Source organism: Felis catus, chromosome C1 (assembly GCF_018350175.1).
Source record: "Felis catus isolate Fca126 chromosome C1, F.catus_Fca126_mat1.0, whole genome shotgun sequence".
Taxonomy (NCBI): Eukaryota; Metazoa; Chordata; class Mammalia; order Carnivora; family Felidae; genus Felis; species Felis catus.
Window position 1 is genome coordinate 214120373 of NC_058375.1, and position 16537 is coordinate 214136909.

The following is a 16537-nucleotide window of genomic DNA, read 5'->3' on the forward strand; positions in this document are numbered from 1 at the left end:
GTGACTCTACCCAGTTTCATGTGGGAGGTCCCTGGGGAAGGAAGGGATAGGGGGCAGCCCGGCATGGGGGGGGGTCGGGGTGGGAAAGGAGGCATGAGGAGAGGCCTAATCCCCCTGAGAACATACCCCCAGAGCTATTTGCATATGGAAGACCCTGGGCTTTCCAAACATTTTTGGCATAGGAGCTCAAGCCATTTAAAAATATTGCATCTAGGGGCGTCGGGGTGGCTCAGTCGGTTGGGCGCCCGACTTCGGCTCAGGTCATGATCTCGCGGTTCGTGAGTTCGGCCCCTGCGTCGGGCTCTGTGCTGACAGCTCGGAACCCGGAGGCTGCTTCGGATTCTGTGTCTCCCTCTCTGTGCCCCTCCCCAGCTTGCACTCTGTCTCGCAAAAATAAATAAAACATTACAATTTTTTTTTAAATATTGCATCCAGCAGCACCGAGGTGGTTCAGTCGGTTGTGTCCGACTCTCGGTGTCGGCTCAGGACACGGTCTGGCAGTTTGTGGGATCAAGCCCCACGTCGGGCTGTGCGCTGGCAGCGTGGGGCCTGTTTGGGATTCTCTGTCTCTTTCTCTCTCTGCTCCTCCCCCACTCGTGCTCTCTCTCTCACGGTCTCTCTCTCATGCTCTCTCTCTCTCATGGTCTCTTGCTCTCTTTCTCATGGTCTCTCTCTCTCTCAAAATAAACAAACATTTACAAATAAATAAAAAAATATCACATCTAGGGTACTTCACAAGCGGGGGCCCCAGGGGCCCCAGAGCACCGGGCATCTGGAGTCGGCACAGAAGCAGCCACAGGAATGACAGAAACTTGAATCTGGTCCCACTGAGCTGTTTAGAAAGGCCCGGGGCTTCTGGCTGGTCAGTGGCACCAGGCACCCTGTGCCCCCTCCTGGGTGCCACAGAAATCCCGGGGCTGCCGACCCCCCCATTCTCTCTGAGACCCTAGGCAGGGAGACTTGGGCACACCTCTCCAGCTGGCTCCCAATCCTCCCCAGATCTGTACGGAGCTGGCACCCAGGGGGCCCCAGACGGAGGGTGCTCCCGGCATCCTTGACCTGAGGTCTCGGAGTCGGGCTGAGCCTGCTGGGGCAGCAGCCGTGCAGGCCTCGGCTGGGGGGGGGGGGGAGGAGGGGAAGGGTGGCTCACATCAGGCCGGCCCCTGGCACACACACCCCCCCGGGGCTGCCGGTGATGGCCCCGGGACCCAGAGAGGGTGAGTCACTTGCCAAGGTCACCCAGCAGTGACCCCTGGGCTCAAGGTCTCAACGCCACAGATGGCAGAACCAGAGCCGCACCAGGAACCACGAGGCGCTCTGCACGCGGGCGCGAGGTGGACGCCTGGAAGCTCTTTCCCTGCTATTAACTGCTTGGCTGAAGACTGCTTTCCGTCATCCCAGCGAGCGGTGCTCAGAGGACGCCCTCACCCCCCGGGGGACGGCTGGGGCCAGCCCTACCACAACCCGTCCCACGGCTGCCCAAGGGGCCTTCTCTGCACTCACGGCCTTCACTTAAGACGGGGAAACTGAGGCTGGATGGGCAGCTGTGCTGACCTTGCCGGCCTCCTCAGTGCAGCCGCTGGCACAGGGGCCGGCAGACCACGAGTGGCCAGCGTCTGCACCACGTGCGTGGTTCCCTAACAGGACGCTCAGACAGCTGGCACCGAGTATAGGACGGACGCCCAGAGCTCAAGAGGACGCGGCGGCTGAGTGGCGCCCGTCAGCTAACGTGTGCGGCGTGACCTTAGGGCCCGTGGCTCCCCTCAGTTTCCCTGTCCCTGTCACCCTGGCACCTCAGTGGGCTGCAGTGAGGATGCTCTTAGGGTGCGTCTGGAAAAGCAGTTTGGGAAGCAGCGGGTGACACACAGTGTCACGTTTGTGCCAGGCCGGGCCACACCGTGGCCCTGGGTTTCGTGGCTGTGTCTGGAGTTCATGGGCCCCGTCCAAGCACCAGGACTCTGTCCTTGGGGTGCCCGTGGCTCGAGCTCCCTCTGACCTGATGATCTCCCTCAGTTCTCCCTGAAGGGCTGTGAAGCCCCGAAGCCCCAGGTAGCAGCGACGTCTCCGCAGGTAGCCCAGCAAGGAGCTTCACGGCCTGGCGGCCCACGGTCCCGCCCGCCCGCAGGGTGGGCGCACCCTGGCTGGAATGCACACTGGGTCTGAGGCCCCCGGCCAGCAGCCAAGTCCCACAGGCTTCCCGCTGGACCAGCCTCCAGGCCAGGAAACTCGTCCTCCCCCGGGGACCCACCATCCCCGCCCCGCCCCCCCCCCGCCACGCCCAAGTCCCTCTGGCTCCCTCAGCAGGGCACAGACAGAATGGGGAGGTCTCACCCCCTAGGCTCTGTCCACCCCAGACCTCCCCTGAGCTGGATGGGAGACAGGAAGGCTTGGTCTTGGGTGGAGGTGGGGAACTAAAGAGCCACCGGGGCACAGGGGGCAAAAGCGCTGGGCCTGGGGACTCCGATTCCAGCCAGGATCCCAGGTCAGATGGATGGGCTGGTCACGGGGTGTGGAGGGTCCCAGACACCAGGCCCCACCCAAGTGGGTGGCAAGGAGAGAACTGGCTGGCTGTGCCAGCCACCAGAGGCACATTGTAGCGTGCCGGCTGCTGAGGGGTATGGTATACACATGCCCAGGCCAGGGGACGAGGGGCTTGGAGGGGATTTGGAGGTAGGTCCAGAATCACGGCTCCTCTACCCGACCCCTACTCCCTGCACACCCCACCTCCACCTTCGAAGGGTGCTCTGCCCTGCTCATCTCCTGAAGAGTCCCTGCCCCTTGGGGGAACTTGGCTCTTCCTATGGGGTCCTTCTAAGTTCCTGCCACTTCTCCTCAGGGCCCTCCCCAGGGCCACACAACGCCCGCCCCTCTACTCTGCCTCCGTCAGCTGTGGCACGTGCGTTTTCTGTCTCTCATTCCCCAAGGGTGGTGTGCCCGAGGCTCAGATAACAGGAACTTTTTAAATGTCACTCAAGGCCGAGATGGGGATGGCTGTTCTCTGAGCATGACAGGAGCTGGGCTGGCAAGAGATTCTCCACTGTGGTGGGAGATGGGGATAGGCCACGCCGGGCACAGCCAGGGAGGGGCGCCCCCTCTAGGCTGTCCCAAAGTGAGAGAAACAGACGAGAGGAGGAAAGGCATGAGGCCCACGGTCCCCCACTCACTGCAGACACCTGGATCCCCCAGTGGGGCTGCCCCATGTGACATTGTCCCCGCACCCCACCATCCTGTGCGAGATGGGGCAGCCCTCCCTCCTCCCCCTCCCACCACGGGCGGGGCCTAGAGCCTCACGGCCATGTCACAGGCCAGCCCCTGACAGCTCTTCTCTTTCTCTCATCCCCGGAGCGTCCACTCCAGACCGGAGAGCACGACTCAGTGTTGTACAGAGTGGCCCCGACCTCCATGTAAGCGTGTCTCATAGCTCCCCTCTCTTGGACACGCTGAGCCCAAGGCCTGGCCTGTGATATCTACACTTTGAGGGGAAGTGAGTCCCAGTGTCATGCTGGAGCACAGACCAGCGGGCTTGGTGTTCTGGCCCCCACGAGCCTGGTCTGGAGCTGGACAGGAGCCAGGATGGGACTCTGGGGGAGGGAGGAGCAGGTGGTTGGTGAGAAAGACAGAAGAGCCAGGGAGTGGGGACAGGAAGGGACAAGAAGGTCTTCTCTAGGGTCCCCGCGGTGCTGAGGGCCTGAGCTTCCCCACAAAGGGACCCCTTCAACCCAACCTGCCCCGGAGGCCCCTGAAGAAACCAAGACAACGGTACAGCAGTTTATTGACCAGACTTAGCAGCAAGAACAGATTGAAGGTGGGGCCTGTACAATCCACCCTGGCCAGGGGGTCTGGCTCCTTAGAGCCAAGACTGGGGACCCCAGCATCTCACCCCCACGGCCTCCTGGAGCCCAGCCCCATCCCTGCTCCGGGCCCCTCCGGAAGTGAGGGATAGCAAGAAGGCCAGGTCCTGGAGGCCTTAAGGTGGGTGGCGCCCAGAGCAGACCAGTGCCGGGTCCATGCCTGCCCCGGCAGCTGGCAGGGAGGCAATTCGTGCAGGGCGGGTGGCGAGGGCGTGCGGGCCGATGGCCAGGCTCACCACACAGAGCACTTGTGGGCAGGGTTCATGGGTGAGTCCTTGGGGCAATGGAAGGCCCGGCCAAACTCCTCGAACTGGGACACGCTGCCCAGCACCCTGGGGGAGGCAGGAGGAGAGACCCAGCAGGTGTGGGTTCCAACGGCCACTACCCCCCAGCTGCCCCTCCCCATCCCCACCTGCTCCCACCCCAGACACAAGGGGATGAGGCCCAGGCAGGCAGGCCCACCTGTAGTGCTCAGGTGCGTGCTTGTCGGTCAGCACCTGCAGGTAGATGGACTGTGACCGCCGCTTGATGCACCAGTTCTGGGCCCCATGGCGGGGAGGGGAGGGGAAGAGATGGGAAATTGAAGCCAAGGAGTCCATTGAGCAAGCCTGGCAAACCTCCCCCCACCCCAGCACACTAGGCCTTGAGCCCTCATCAGAACCCATGGGACCATTGCCTCTGAGGGTGGCTGATGAGAGGCAGGCCGAGAGCTATGTCCCCACCCCTGCCCACCCCCCACCTGGCCCCCACCTGGCCCACCTGGGCAAAGGCAATGAAGAAGAGCTGGTTGTGCGTGTACTTGAGCCGGTGCAGCGGGTGCTCCGGGCCGTGCTCCCGCACCCACTTCTGATAGGCCTGGGGGTGACAGTGTGGAGCTGCGGTGCCCCCAGTGCAGTGACCTGACTCACCCTCCACCCAGTCAGCCCCTCACCGGCCCCTGTTCTGCACACCACCCGCCATGCCGAGCCCCAGGCTCCCTGCCTTCTGCCTTTCCTGAGCTGTGCTCCCTCCTGGGAAGGCTAACCCCAGGCAGTCCTCCTTGCTCTCCCCAAAGCAGCCTGGGAGTCCCTCCTTTTCCAGTGGACCCTGTGCCAGTCACAGGCCCCGCTCCCCCAGGCCAAAGCGCCATGTGATGGGGAGCCTGGGGTGCCCACGTCCCTCGTGGAGTCCTCATCAGCCCCCATCCTTCCCCCCAGAGGAACGAAGGTCCAGGCGGGGGCGGCTCACATAATAGGCCAGCTTGAGGCCGCCCATGTCCGCGATGTTCTCACCAAGTGTGTGCTTCCCATTCACCTGCCGAGAAGGGAAGGGGCCGGGGTCTGTCTGCCGCCCACTGGCCTTCCTCAGGCCTTGCCACCCTGGGCCCCCGCCCACACTCCCCTTCCCTTTCCCAGAGGATTTAGATGCGGCCCCAACCCCTTCGTGCCCCATATGAGTCTGCGTGAACTCCTCCACACACCCACGTGAGTGCGCATGCACACCCTGGGCATGTGAGCTGGGCCCTGGGCACATGTGTGAACACGTGGGCACGCATGCTCCTCGTCCACGCCCAGCCGGGCCTGAGGGGCAGCAAGGGCATCTTACTCGCTGGTTGTAGACGGTGAAGTTGTCATACAGGTGCACGATGCACTCCGCCTTGCGCAAGAAGCGGCTGTAGGAGGCCTCCGTCCACCAGTGCAGCAGGTTGCCTGAGCGATCATACTGGCCCCCTGCGGGCAGCGGGCAGAGTGGTGGAGACGGACTCTCATGCCCGAAGACGGACTCTCATCCCCTCTCCCACCCACCCACCGGCCAATGGGGACAGAGGGGCTGTGGGGTCTCAATCCACCCAGCATCGCCTTGCCCCCCCCCCCGCTGTCTGCCTTTCCCTTCCCCCGACACCCCCTCTGGCCACCCTCGGGCCTCACCCCAGTCGTCATAGCCGTGGGTCAGCTCATGTCCAATGATGGTGCCGATGCCCCCGTAGTTCAAAGACCTGGGCCCACGGCAGCAGCGTCAGGCCCCAGCCTCACCCGCCCTCCGAGAGCTCCACGCTGCTGCCTGGGCCCTGGAAGGCCCCGGTCAAGCCAGAGGTGGCCTAGGGAGGCCACAGTGGTGTCCCCACGGTCTTGGGGCACTCGTGCCTTAGAGTCCTCATACAACATGTAAAAGGGGCCAACGATACCTTTGCAGCTGCTCTGTAGGAAATAACCTCTAACAGAGCTGGGACAGGGGAAGAGACCAGGTTGGAGGAAGACATGAGGGAAACTGAGGCACCCCACCTTGGATTTGGCCTGTTTCCTCATCACTAAGCCACTTTTGAAACCCCTAAAGAAGCCTCAAACCAGGTAAGGGGGAACTCAGGACATTTAAAAGAAAGAAAGAAAGAAAGAAAGAAAAAAAACCTACACATTTTTCTAAATAACCAAGGATGAGGTAAGACTTTGGGGACCCAGGATCTGCCACTGTCATGACCCCTGGGCCCAGCCCGGATCGGGACAGTCCCGGCAGCTTTCATGCACCCAGCAGACAGGGCTGCAGAGCTGGCTCTGGCTCATGCTGGGTTGGGTACTCACTGTGGAAAGTCAGGGTCATAGAGCGTGGGCTGCAGAATACCTGCCGGGAACACTACAGAGAGGGCGTAGTCAGCAGGAGACTGGCCCCGCCTCCAGGCCCCGCCCCTCGCGGGGCACGCCCCCTTACCCATCTGGTTCTTGTTGGGTAGATAGTAGGCATTGAGGGCCTGTGGTGGGAGCAGCCACCTGTGGAGGGAGGTGGGGGTCAGCTAGGGAGACCCACGCTCCCCCCCCACCTCCCAGCCCCCTCCTCCTTAAAAGCTACCCTAGTGACCCAGCCTGTGGCCACGCCCCGCGCCTCCTCCAGGCTGAGCCTCCACCCTCACGGCCCCCACCGCCACCCGCCCCGGCCCCATGACCTCTGCACCAGCATGACTTTGAGGCGGTTTGCCCCCACCCCACCCCCCCCACGCGCCCGCTCCCAGCCTTCTGGCCTTGGCTAAGGAGCCTCTCCCCATGGAACCTCCCTCCCTGACTCGCCCCGCTCTGGGCCAGGCACCCACGTGGATTTGTCCACCTCCTGCCGGATCTTCTTGACTGAGAGCTGGATGCTGAAGCGGATGCTGTTCAAGATGTTCTTGAAGTAGGTCTTCTCGTGGACCTCAAACTGCACAGGGGATGGGCAGCGCTCAGTGGCAGGCGACGGGCATGGCCAGACCAGCGCTGGGCAGGCCCCACGTCCCCCCAAGGGCCATCAGCCGAGGGTCATGGTTCCTTCTCTTCGGTCGTGGCAGGCCTCCCTGGGGGTCTTGGCCACAGGCCGGGAGAAGCCCAGCTGGTTAGGCAGGGTGGGGCCGGAGGCAGACGCACCTCGTACTCCTTGTCCACAGCCTCGGGTTTGAGCAGGAAGTCGGGGTAGCCTACCATCACCATCATGTACTGGAGCTGTGGGCGAGAGGGCAGCCAGGGCCTCGGGAGACAGCCCCCCACCCCCCAAGGGAGAGGCTGTAGTCTAGAGGCAGGGCTCAAGGACAGGCGAGACCAGACCAGTGATGCCAGCTCCACAAGGGGCATCTCTGCCTCTTCTATCACTCCAGCCTGGCACGCAGTAGGCACTCCATAAGTGTTCGTGGAATCTACAGATGGGAAAGGGTCCACTTCACCTTGGCCCGAGCAGCTGCCTTGGTCTCAGCATCCATCCAGTCCAACTCCTCCAGGCGCCGGCCCAAGATGTACTTGATGTCTTCCACAAGCTGCTGCACCTATAGGGCCAGGGGTCAGGGATCAAGGGTCAACCCAGGAGGCCTTAACTCTGGGCCCCCAGCACCTGGCACGAGGGATACTACTGATTCAGTACCACTTCCCAGGCCTAAGGCTTGGTCCTGAGCGCCAAGCGGGACCTTGGAGGTGGGGATCCAGGCCTGGCCCCCCTTACAAAAAGCCCACAGTCTGGAAGCACAAACTGCCCCGGCAACAGTCTCCCGAGCATGGCAGAGAAGGGGGGGCAGGAGCCCGAGGGGCTAGCCCTCCTGTGGCTGATAGATGAGGTAGGCTTCCTGGGGGAGGTGGCCTGGGGAGAAGTCTGGAGCTTCAGGGCGCCCCTATCTGCAAGGGAATATGTGGGCTCCCCATTCTCAGAGCAAGGCCATGGGAGGATTCTACGCCCTGACCAGCACCTGCACCCACACCCAACCCCCAAGCCCAGGGCAGCCTGACCTTGGCCTTGCTGGCAGCCGAGAAGTGCTCATGTACAAAGAGAGCTCCAAGCGCCATGCCAAAGTGCCGGTTGGCCTGGCCCAGGCAGACACGGGCCAGCTCCTGTGGCTTGTCACTGCCCTCCATCTCCCGTGCCAGCTCGTGCAGCGCCTCTCGGAACGGTGGTGACAGGTGCTCACTCAGGACCACCACTACGCGCCACACCAGGTAGTTGTGCAGGATCCTGAGGACCAGGGGAAACGGCTGGGTGTCCACACAGGCTCATACGCAAGGGCCACCCAAGGGCTCCGTGCCATGCCACTCCAGAACCCTCGGCCTGGGGCTACACCCGGCACCCGCGCAGGAGCGGGGGTCACTCCAGATCCATGGAGCAGGAACCTGGAGTGGCCTGAGCCCCAGTCAGGGAAAAGGGCCCACACGAAGCAAGACACATCTCTGGCCCCTGAGACGAGTGCCTGATGCCAACCTGCTATGCAGTGGGAGGGTGGGCACTCGGGGTGACTGTCTGCCTCAGGATTGGCCTTGGGGGGCCTCTGGGCAGAGACCAGGGAGGCGCTCCCCAAGGTGGCCCTGGGGCAGCAGAACTGCACCCACACCTTCCCTTTCTGGGGTCTGGACTCAGTCGGCCTCACTCTCCCCAAATGAGGAAACCGCAGCTCAGGGAGCTCACAAGCCCTGCCCAGGGTCCCAGAGAGAAGGTGGGAGAGCCACCTCTGCACCTAGGGATCTGGACTCCTATTCCAGTGCTCTTCACATGCCTCCCCAGTGTGGCTACCGGACGGAGGTGAAACGGGAATTCAAACCTTACCAAGCAGACACATCTGGGGTACGGGTGAGGGATGTGGAGGGGCAGGTGGGGGGGGGTGATCAGCAGCTGTACCTGCGGGGTGTGGAGCGGATGAGCTGGGACACCTGCTGCATGTAGTCTGTGGCCAACAGCACCACCTCCTCATCCTCCGAGAAGTCCTCCTGGAAGATCTGGTCCAGCAGCCACTTCCACTGCAGCTGTGGGGCCGAGGGTGGGGGACAGTAGGGCTGGGTGTTGCAGGGAGCACAGAGGACGGGGAGGGAGTCCGGGAGACGCACAGGAGGACACAGGAATCCATGGCCGTGGAAGGCCTCGCCCCACCCTGGGGAACAACGGCCCTGGAGTCCCAGCATCAATGCCTCCGCCCCTCGGCGGGCCGCACTCACGTGAGGGGTGATCTTCTGCAACTGCCCCAGCGTCACCTTGTTGTACATGGAGCTGACATCCCGCCGGAGGTCATCGTACTCTGACACTGTGATCTGGAGGCGGAGATCGGAGTTGACAGGGCCCTGCGTAACGGCGCCGTCCCCTCGGCCCATGGCAGTCCCCCCCGCCCACTCACGTGGGCCCGTGGCAGCCCTCCCCCGCCCCCGCTCACGTTGGCCAGCCGCTGCTCCAGCTGCAGGATCTCCTGTGCCTTCTGCTCCACAGCATCGGCCCCCAGCAGGCTGAGCAGGCGCTCCATGAACACCCGGTACGCTGCCAGGATCTGCACCAAGATGGGACATTTTGCAGGGGGGAGGGGGAGGGGGGTCCGTGTCAGGCCCTAGTCCATCCCTCCTGGAGCCCCAGGCCTTCCCTGCAGTCCCACCCCATGCCCCCACACCTTCTCACTCTCCTCATCCTGCGCTAAGTACAGGGTCCTCTCCGGCAGAGTGAGCCCATCCTGGTCAATCTGGGGAAAGTGACGGGGTCAGAGGTCAGAGATCAGCGGGCAACATGTCAGGTTCTTGCACACAGGCTGAAGTTCCATCCAAATGCCCAAACGGAGGACGTAGCAGACACCTACTGTCGCCAGCCCCAGGAGCAGCACAAAAGCACATTAGCCCTCCTTCCACCCAGAGAAGTTGGTGGAAACCTCCACCCCTAATCAGTCTCGCCTGGAGATTCGGGGAGCGGAGGAGGACCCAGTCCCCCCACCCTTCCTTCTGTTAGCCTTCAACCTTCCCCACCTGTACGGGGCACTCTCGGAGCCCACACCGAGAAAGCCGAGGCCCCTGGCGTTCTGGCCCGCCCGATCCCACTGGCACACCCCTCCTTGCGTGCTCTCACAGCCTGCCACAGGACTGGGAAATTGCGGCTCCCGCGGCTCCGCTAAGCACGGCAATTACTCGAGGGAAATTACTTGCGCCCTCCTCCCGCGCTATGCGGGTGCGCGCTCCCCTCCCCTTGCCCTCCCTCCCTTTACGCATAGGTCGCCTTGCGCTGGGGGCGCTCGAGCGGGGCCGTGGCGCCCCCGGTCCCAGGCTGCTGCAGGGGTGACCGGGGAGGGGAACGCACTCACGCGGATGACGTAGCGCGAGGAATTCCTGTCGTCCAGGCTGACGGTGAGCGAGAAGAGTGCGGCGGCGCTGTACACGCCTTGGGCCTTGTACAGCAGCCGGTTGAGGTCCCAGAGCGCGGCGGCCCCCGGGCGCTCGGCGGCACCGCCCAGGTCCCAGCCCCCGCAGTCCTCGATGACTTCCAGCATGGGCCGGGGGCCGAGCCGCTCGATCTCACGCATGTCGAGGCACGAGCGGAAGAAGGCGCGCACCTTGCGCTGGGCCGCACCCCCCGGCCCACCCCCGGGCCGCGCCAGCAGGCGCCGCAGTCGCTCCTCGTTCTGCTCGCCGATGGCAGCGATGGTACCGTAGGTGAGCTTGTCGTCGGGGATGGCGTGGCGCCGCAGCCAGCCACCGCACGCGAAGGAGTAGAAATCCTGGCACGGGTCTATGCTGGCGTCCAGGTTGGCGGCCAGGAAGCGGGCGGCGCGCGCGAAGGCCTTGCGCTCCGGGCAGCCCTCGGAGCAGGCGCCGCCGCCGCCGCCCGCGGCGCCGGGACCCAGGTACTTGAGCGCCAGCATGGCGGCCAGGATGGCGCAGAGGCCGGCGGCGAACACCAGTCCCGACAGCAGGCACACCTCGCGCCGGTTCCAGCGCGGCAGCCCCGCCCGGGCCCCGGTGGCGCTGCGCCCCGCGCCCAGCGGGAAGCCGGGGGGCAGCGAGGCCCCGCGCGCTCCTCCCGTGCCGCACCGACTCACGTATTTGACCTCCTGGAACTCGTCGTAGTGAGCCGTCATCGAATATGGGGTCTCCATGGTGCCGCTGGCCCCGCCACGCAGCCCTTGGCGATCTCAGCTACAGGATGCGCGGACCGTCGGCCTCCCGGCGAACCTCCGCATGGCTCACGGGCTGCAGCTGCGGGAAGGGTCGACGCAGGTTCAGAGAGGCACTGGGCCCCCGACGGGGCCCACAAGCACGACTGGAGGGGCGCAGGCCTAGGTCCAGAGGCTGGAGGCCACCCCGTGTCTCCAACCGCTAGCGGGTCTGGGGCCTGGCCTCCCCCAGCTACTCAAGAATGAGTCAGGGGAAGGCTCAGAGTGGCCACCACCTCCCACACGCACAGTGTCGTCCTTTTTTTTAACCTAACTCCTCTCCCACTGCAAACACATGCCTGCCGCATATTTGGGAGGTCCCTGATATAAAGTAGGGGAGCAGCGTGCACGGGGGCCTCGCACACAGTAGGCCCTCAGTGAAGGACTGTTTCTCTTCCCTTTGCCTTTCTCGTCTGCGACCTGCTACAGCGAAGGCCGCGTGGGGGAGGGGAAAACGGAGACTGGAGAAAGGAGGTGCGGTCAAGGGCGCGTCTACGCGGCCCCAGAAGCTGCACTGGAACTAGACGTTCAAGAAAGCGGCTAAAGAACCAAACTTTGTCCTCGCGGATGTCCGTAGGGCCGCCCCCAGCCCCGTCTTCTATTCGGTGGCCATAATGCCACCAGCCCCTTTCCCAAGCGGTGCGCTCCAACCGGCCCCGCATCGGAGAGAAACCCCGACGGCCTTAAGAAACTGGAACCGGTTCCGTCCCCCGCCCCTCCGTCCCCGCCCTGGGCCACTCCTGGCTTCAACAGGTTTTCCTCGGAACCCAAACTTGAGTGAAGTTTCACCCCCGGCGCGGAGCGAGCTGACCCCAAGCGCCCCATACTCTGGGCGCGGAGCCTCGCCGCTCAGTCCGCGGAGCCGGAGAGCCGAGCCCGGGAGTCGCAGCCGCAGCCGGAGCTGCGAGGACACAGACAAAGCCTGGAGGCTCGGCGCAGCGGCGGCGGCGGCGGCGGATGTGGCCGCGTTGCTGGCCGCGGCGGCAGCGGACTCGGATGCCACTTACCCGGCAGGTGCGCGCCCGGGCCGAGCTGGAACTGAGCGGGTCGAGCCCGGGCCGGAGCCGGAGCCGGAGCCGGAGCCGGAGCGGAGCGGAGCCGGGCGGGCGGGAGCTCTCTCCGTGCGCCCGCCGCCTCCTCTGCCGGCGCGCCGCGCAGCCCGCCGGCCCCGAGGGAGGGGGCGCGCCGGCGGCTCCACCCTCCTCCGCCCGCCCCCCGCGCCCCCTCCTTCTTCCACCCTTCATCCCAGCTACCTGTCAGCTCGGTGGCAGCTCGGGGGCGGGGACGGCGGCTGCGGGACACGCTCCCGAAGGTCTTGCGCAGGCTCCGGGATCGGGGATTCCAGGTACAACTGTGTCCCGGGAAGAGTGAGGGCGCCTGCTATTCCCAGGAAAGGGTTCCCCTTTGATCCGATGCCCCCACTCCCGCCGGCCGAAAAGGGCTCAAGCTGGAGATCAGGAGGTGCGTGGATTGTCCCAGCCGAGCCCACAGGACTGGAGACCGCCCGGGGAGAACTCCCAGAAAGACTATGGGGTGTGCTGAAATAGCTCCTGCACGCTCCTGGCAAGGTGCCTGGCACCGAGCAGGCTTCAATACGTGGTCCTTCTGGTCTTCTCCCTTAGCCCTGACCTTACCCAGGCCTCGCGGGAGGGCATCTGGGGTTTTGGTTGGCCATGCAACCAGGAAGGGGGCCTCAGGGCTGAAACTGCACCCTTCCCCCAATCCTTGGCTGGCCTCTGCCCCCACTGCTCTGGAAGTCCCTGGCCAGGAAGAGAGAAAAGGACTGGAGAGTCATGTGTGAGCCCCTCCCCGCCGAGAACAAGGAGGGAGGCTGATCTGCCCAGCAGCCCTTGTCCTCAGATGTAGGCCTCAGGCCCCTGCCATGCAGACTGGTGGAGGGAGGGGACTGGCTGGGGGGGGGGGGGGGGGGTTACCCACCACCTTCTTCCCTTACAACTTGCTTTTTTAATGTGGGACCTCCCTCCCACGGCCCCCAGCCCCTGAAACAGGGTCCGCTTCTGCCTGGCTCACCACAGTACCCTCAGGCCCTGGCCATGTGAGGCACAGGGATCTCGGGGCTTCTTGGACCAATGCTACTGTCTCTCTCGAGTATCTCTGCTTTCTCATTTCCTATCACAGGACCCTGCAAGGCACCAGTGCTCCCAGACCTGCCAGTTCCAGCCTGTAGGACTGGCCTCAACAGCGAGACAGTCCAAGACTGCCATGGAGCCCCAGCTGATAACACCGACAAGACAAGGGCTCAAAGGACCCATCACCTTGTCCCCTCCCTGGGGCTTTTCAGCAGCCTGGGTCCTGGGCCCCTGGCCCTGAGTGGCCTCCTCTGCCCCCATGCTGCCTCTCCTGTGTCTGTCCATCCATCCGTCTCTATACCACTGCTCTGGATACTCTCTGCCTCCACCTCCGGCCATCCCAGGGTCCTCCTCTGCCCCACGCATTCTTCTTGGGTCCAATTAATTCTACTGAGGAGAGGTAGAATTATGTAAAATGTGGTGATTCCGTAAGGGAGGAGGGGAGGGCAGGGCGGTGGCAAAGTGGTTCTTTGTGCTTTTAATCTGCATTTTTTCCCTCAACGTTCCGTCTCCAGGAGGATAATTTTCCAGCCTTTTCAGGCCCTGATTGGTATCATTTCTCCAGCAATGACAGCTTTTATTTTCCCTGAAATGAATGCCGTGAAATTTCCAAGAAATATAAAAATGGATATTGTCTCAGGGAGCCGACTCTCTTCCGACAGAAAGGCACAAAGCAAACAGGCTTCCCTGGGGACCCTGCTGTGCCAGCCACTAGGGGGTGGGGGACCTGAGCCCTCAGCCCCTCCTCCCTGCCAGGTCAGCTTTCTTTCGGACCCCCTCCTGGCCATCCCTCTCCCAGACTCCCAGCTGCCATTGATCTGTTCCTCTGCCTCCCCGCTCTCGGCCAGGCCACCCTACCTGCCTGCCTCACTCCATCTTGCCTGCTCTGTTCAGCACCGCACCCCCCACAGGACACCCAACCTCAGAGACTCCCAGGACAACCCAGCCCCTGAGCAAGGTAACCAGGGCCCTCCAGAGTGGCCTGGGGATTGGGCCCGTGAGCGCTCAGTCCTAGACCCCCTATACAGCCCACCAGCAAAGAGCGACCAGGCCCTTTGCTTCTTTGCCCTTTGTCCCTTCTCAGAAAAAGAAGCTGAGTGCAAGTGGGGGAGGACACCAGGGGTCTAGCCTCCAGCTCCCGTGCACTCTCCTTGAGGCATCCAGTTCCAGCTCCCCTCCCCCCCATACCCCCCCCACCCACCCGATTGTCAAGGTGACCTCCTGACTGAGGAGCAAGAGAATGACAGGACACAGCAGCACCCAGCCAAGCCCGGAGCCAGGCAACGGGACGCCCAGCTTGGGGGCCGGGGAGGCAGGAGCTGGGGAGCATCGGCCCCCAGAGCCGCCTTGGAGAGAGAAGGGCTGAGGGTGTGCAAGGAGCAGAGGGGAGGGGTGCGGGTTGGTCCTGAAACCCTCACTTCAGCCCCTTCCCTGACCGAAGACCAGATCCCAGCCCACTCCTCCTGGGTGGGCATCACCAGGTCTGGGTTCCGGGGAAGGGTTCGCGAAGACCGCCCACTCCCTGGGGACCACAGTGGTCCCACCAGTGACACATCTGTTGAGCCTTCACTAAGTGAGGGGCAAAATGCTCCACTCCAAGGGGGCTGCCAACCTGAAGCCAGGCCTGGGTCAGCCTGGAGCCCAGCCGTGATCAGAACCGTCGCGGCGCCCCTCTGGCCTGCATGTAAGTGGGGATAGACTGGGCCTGCCACTCCAGTACACAGGCCTAGGAGCCCCTACCCCTGCCTGTGCTCTGCGAGATGCGCACCACCCCCCCCCCGCCTCCACCCTGCCCACCCAGCTCCCCCTCTCCACCACAGACAGCTCTGCAGTATCTTCTGTGTCCTGGAAAACGCCCCCCAGCCAGCTTCCTGTCCTCTGCCCAGCCTCCCAGTGCTCACCCCATCTATTATTCACAGCACAAAATGGATTTTTAATTTGAGAAATGAAATGACTCTCCCAAGTGGCCGGGGTGGCGGGGAGGGGGCGGGGGAAGGCCAGAGCCTCTAGGCGGCCACCACGGTGCTGACTCAGACTCTTGTGGGAAAGCTGGGCGCCCACAGCAGACCTGGGGACCCCAGAGGCCCACATGACCCATCACCCAGCTGCTACCTTCATTCTGCCCTGTCGCGGTGACTCCATGGTGGGAGGGGGTGCCTATCTTTCCTGCCTGAGCTCCCAGTGGGGTATGCTTTTGGCCAGAGAGGGGGGTAGGGAGGGCTGGACCTGCACCCCACTTATTTCAAATGTTTGGACCTCAAGGGTAGCACTTGGGCTTTTTGGCCTGGTGTAGCTCCTCCCCAAACCGCCTGGCCCTCACTAAGCTGGGCTCAAGAATCACCCCCATGCAGACCCCTAGCTGAGCTTCTCTGCTAGGTCCCAACACCATGGCATGCCCACTCCAACCTGGACAGCTGCCCAGCCTCCCCACGGGCCGTGGGCTCCCGGTGGCCCTCCTCACCTCTCACGATAGAACTCACATACCTAGTGTGCCCACGAGGCAGTGACCTCTTCCCACCCTTCTCTGCCCTTCCTGCTCTGTCTCCCCACCTCCACCCTCTCTCTTTTTCTGGTCACTCTGACCTAGTTTCATTTCCTGGAACTTAGCTGCCTCTCATGCACCTCAGGGCCTTAGCACCTGCTGTCCTGCTACTGAAACACCCTTCTCCCGTCACCTCTTCCGTTAGCCAATTGCCACTCATCTTCTTGGGATGTCAGCCTCCCTTGTCTGGTTGGTGCTATGTCTGCAGGCTGGGGGCCCCCACCTACAAACCTGCCCAGGCTCTCAGAGCCTCCACATGCTTCTCCTTGGCCCTGGGACCCATCAGATGACAAGAGGGGGCTACTCCTTCCCCCCCCACACACACACACCCGATGCTCCCCTCACCTGTTCTCCCACTACCTGGTCTGTCCCACAATGCACAGACTCTTCTCTGGGGTCACCTACCAACCTCTGGATCTGTTTTTTCCTTTTCTTAAAAGAAATGTATAAGTACATTCTTGTTTTAAGAGACTTAAACTACACAAATGGGCAGAAGGCAAATGTGAAACCCCTCCTCCATACCTGTCGCCCTCCCAGGCCTCCCCCACATAAGCCCCTCACTTCAGCCTCCAGGCCCACCTGGGCATCACTCTATTTCTTTAAATGAATGGGACACCGCAGATGTGAGGGTTAGCACCCTGCACCCACTGGCCCGCAGCACCACTTCCCACCCAGCAGTCCT

General features: G+C 63.3%; 1 protein-coding gene across 2 annotated transcripts; it reads right to left on the reverse strand.

Annotated features, from left to right (window-relative positions):
* Positions 1-3755: 3755 nt before the first annotated feature.
* On the reverse strand, positions 3756-11169 carry ECEL1 (endothelin converting enzyme like 1). Of its 2 annotated transcripts, none has more exons than XM_045034624.1 (17): positions 10375-11169; positions 9697-9765; positions 9469-9579; positions 9257-9349; positions 8943-9067; positions 8063-8285; positions 7510-7608; positions 7217-7291; positions 6910-7013; positions 6534-6592; positions 6407-6458; positions 5759-5826; positions 5436-5560; positions 5079-5144; positions 4611-4706; positions 4314-4390; positions 3756-4183 (listed from the first exon to the last, which is right to left on the reverse strand). In XM_045034624.1, the coding sequence occupies exons 1-17, from the start codon at positions 11164-11166 to the stop codon at positions 4084-4086; spliced, it is 2334 nt and encodes a 777-aa protein (XP_044890559.1). In that variant the 5' UTR covers positions 11167-11169; the 3' UTR covers positions 3756-4083. The 2 variants fall into 2 exon arrangements, with proteins under 2 accessions (XP_044890559.1, XP_044890560.1); XM_045034625.1 differs by having other exon boundaries at positions 4611-4726.
* Positions 11170-16537: the final 5368 nt, after the last annotated feature.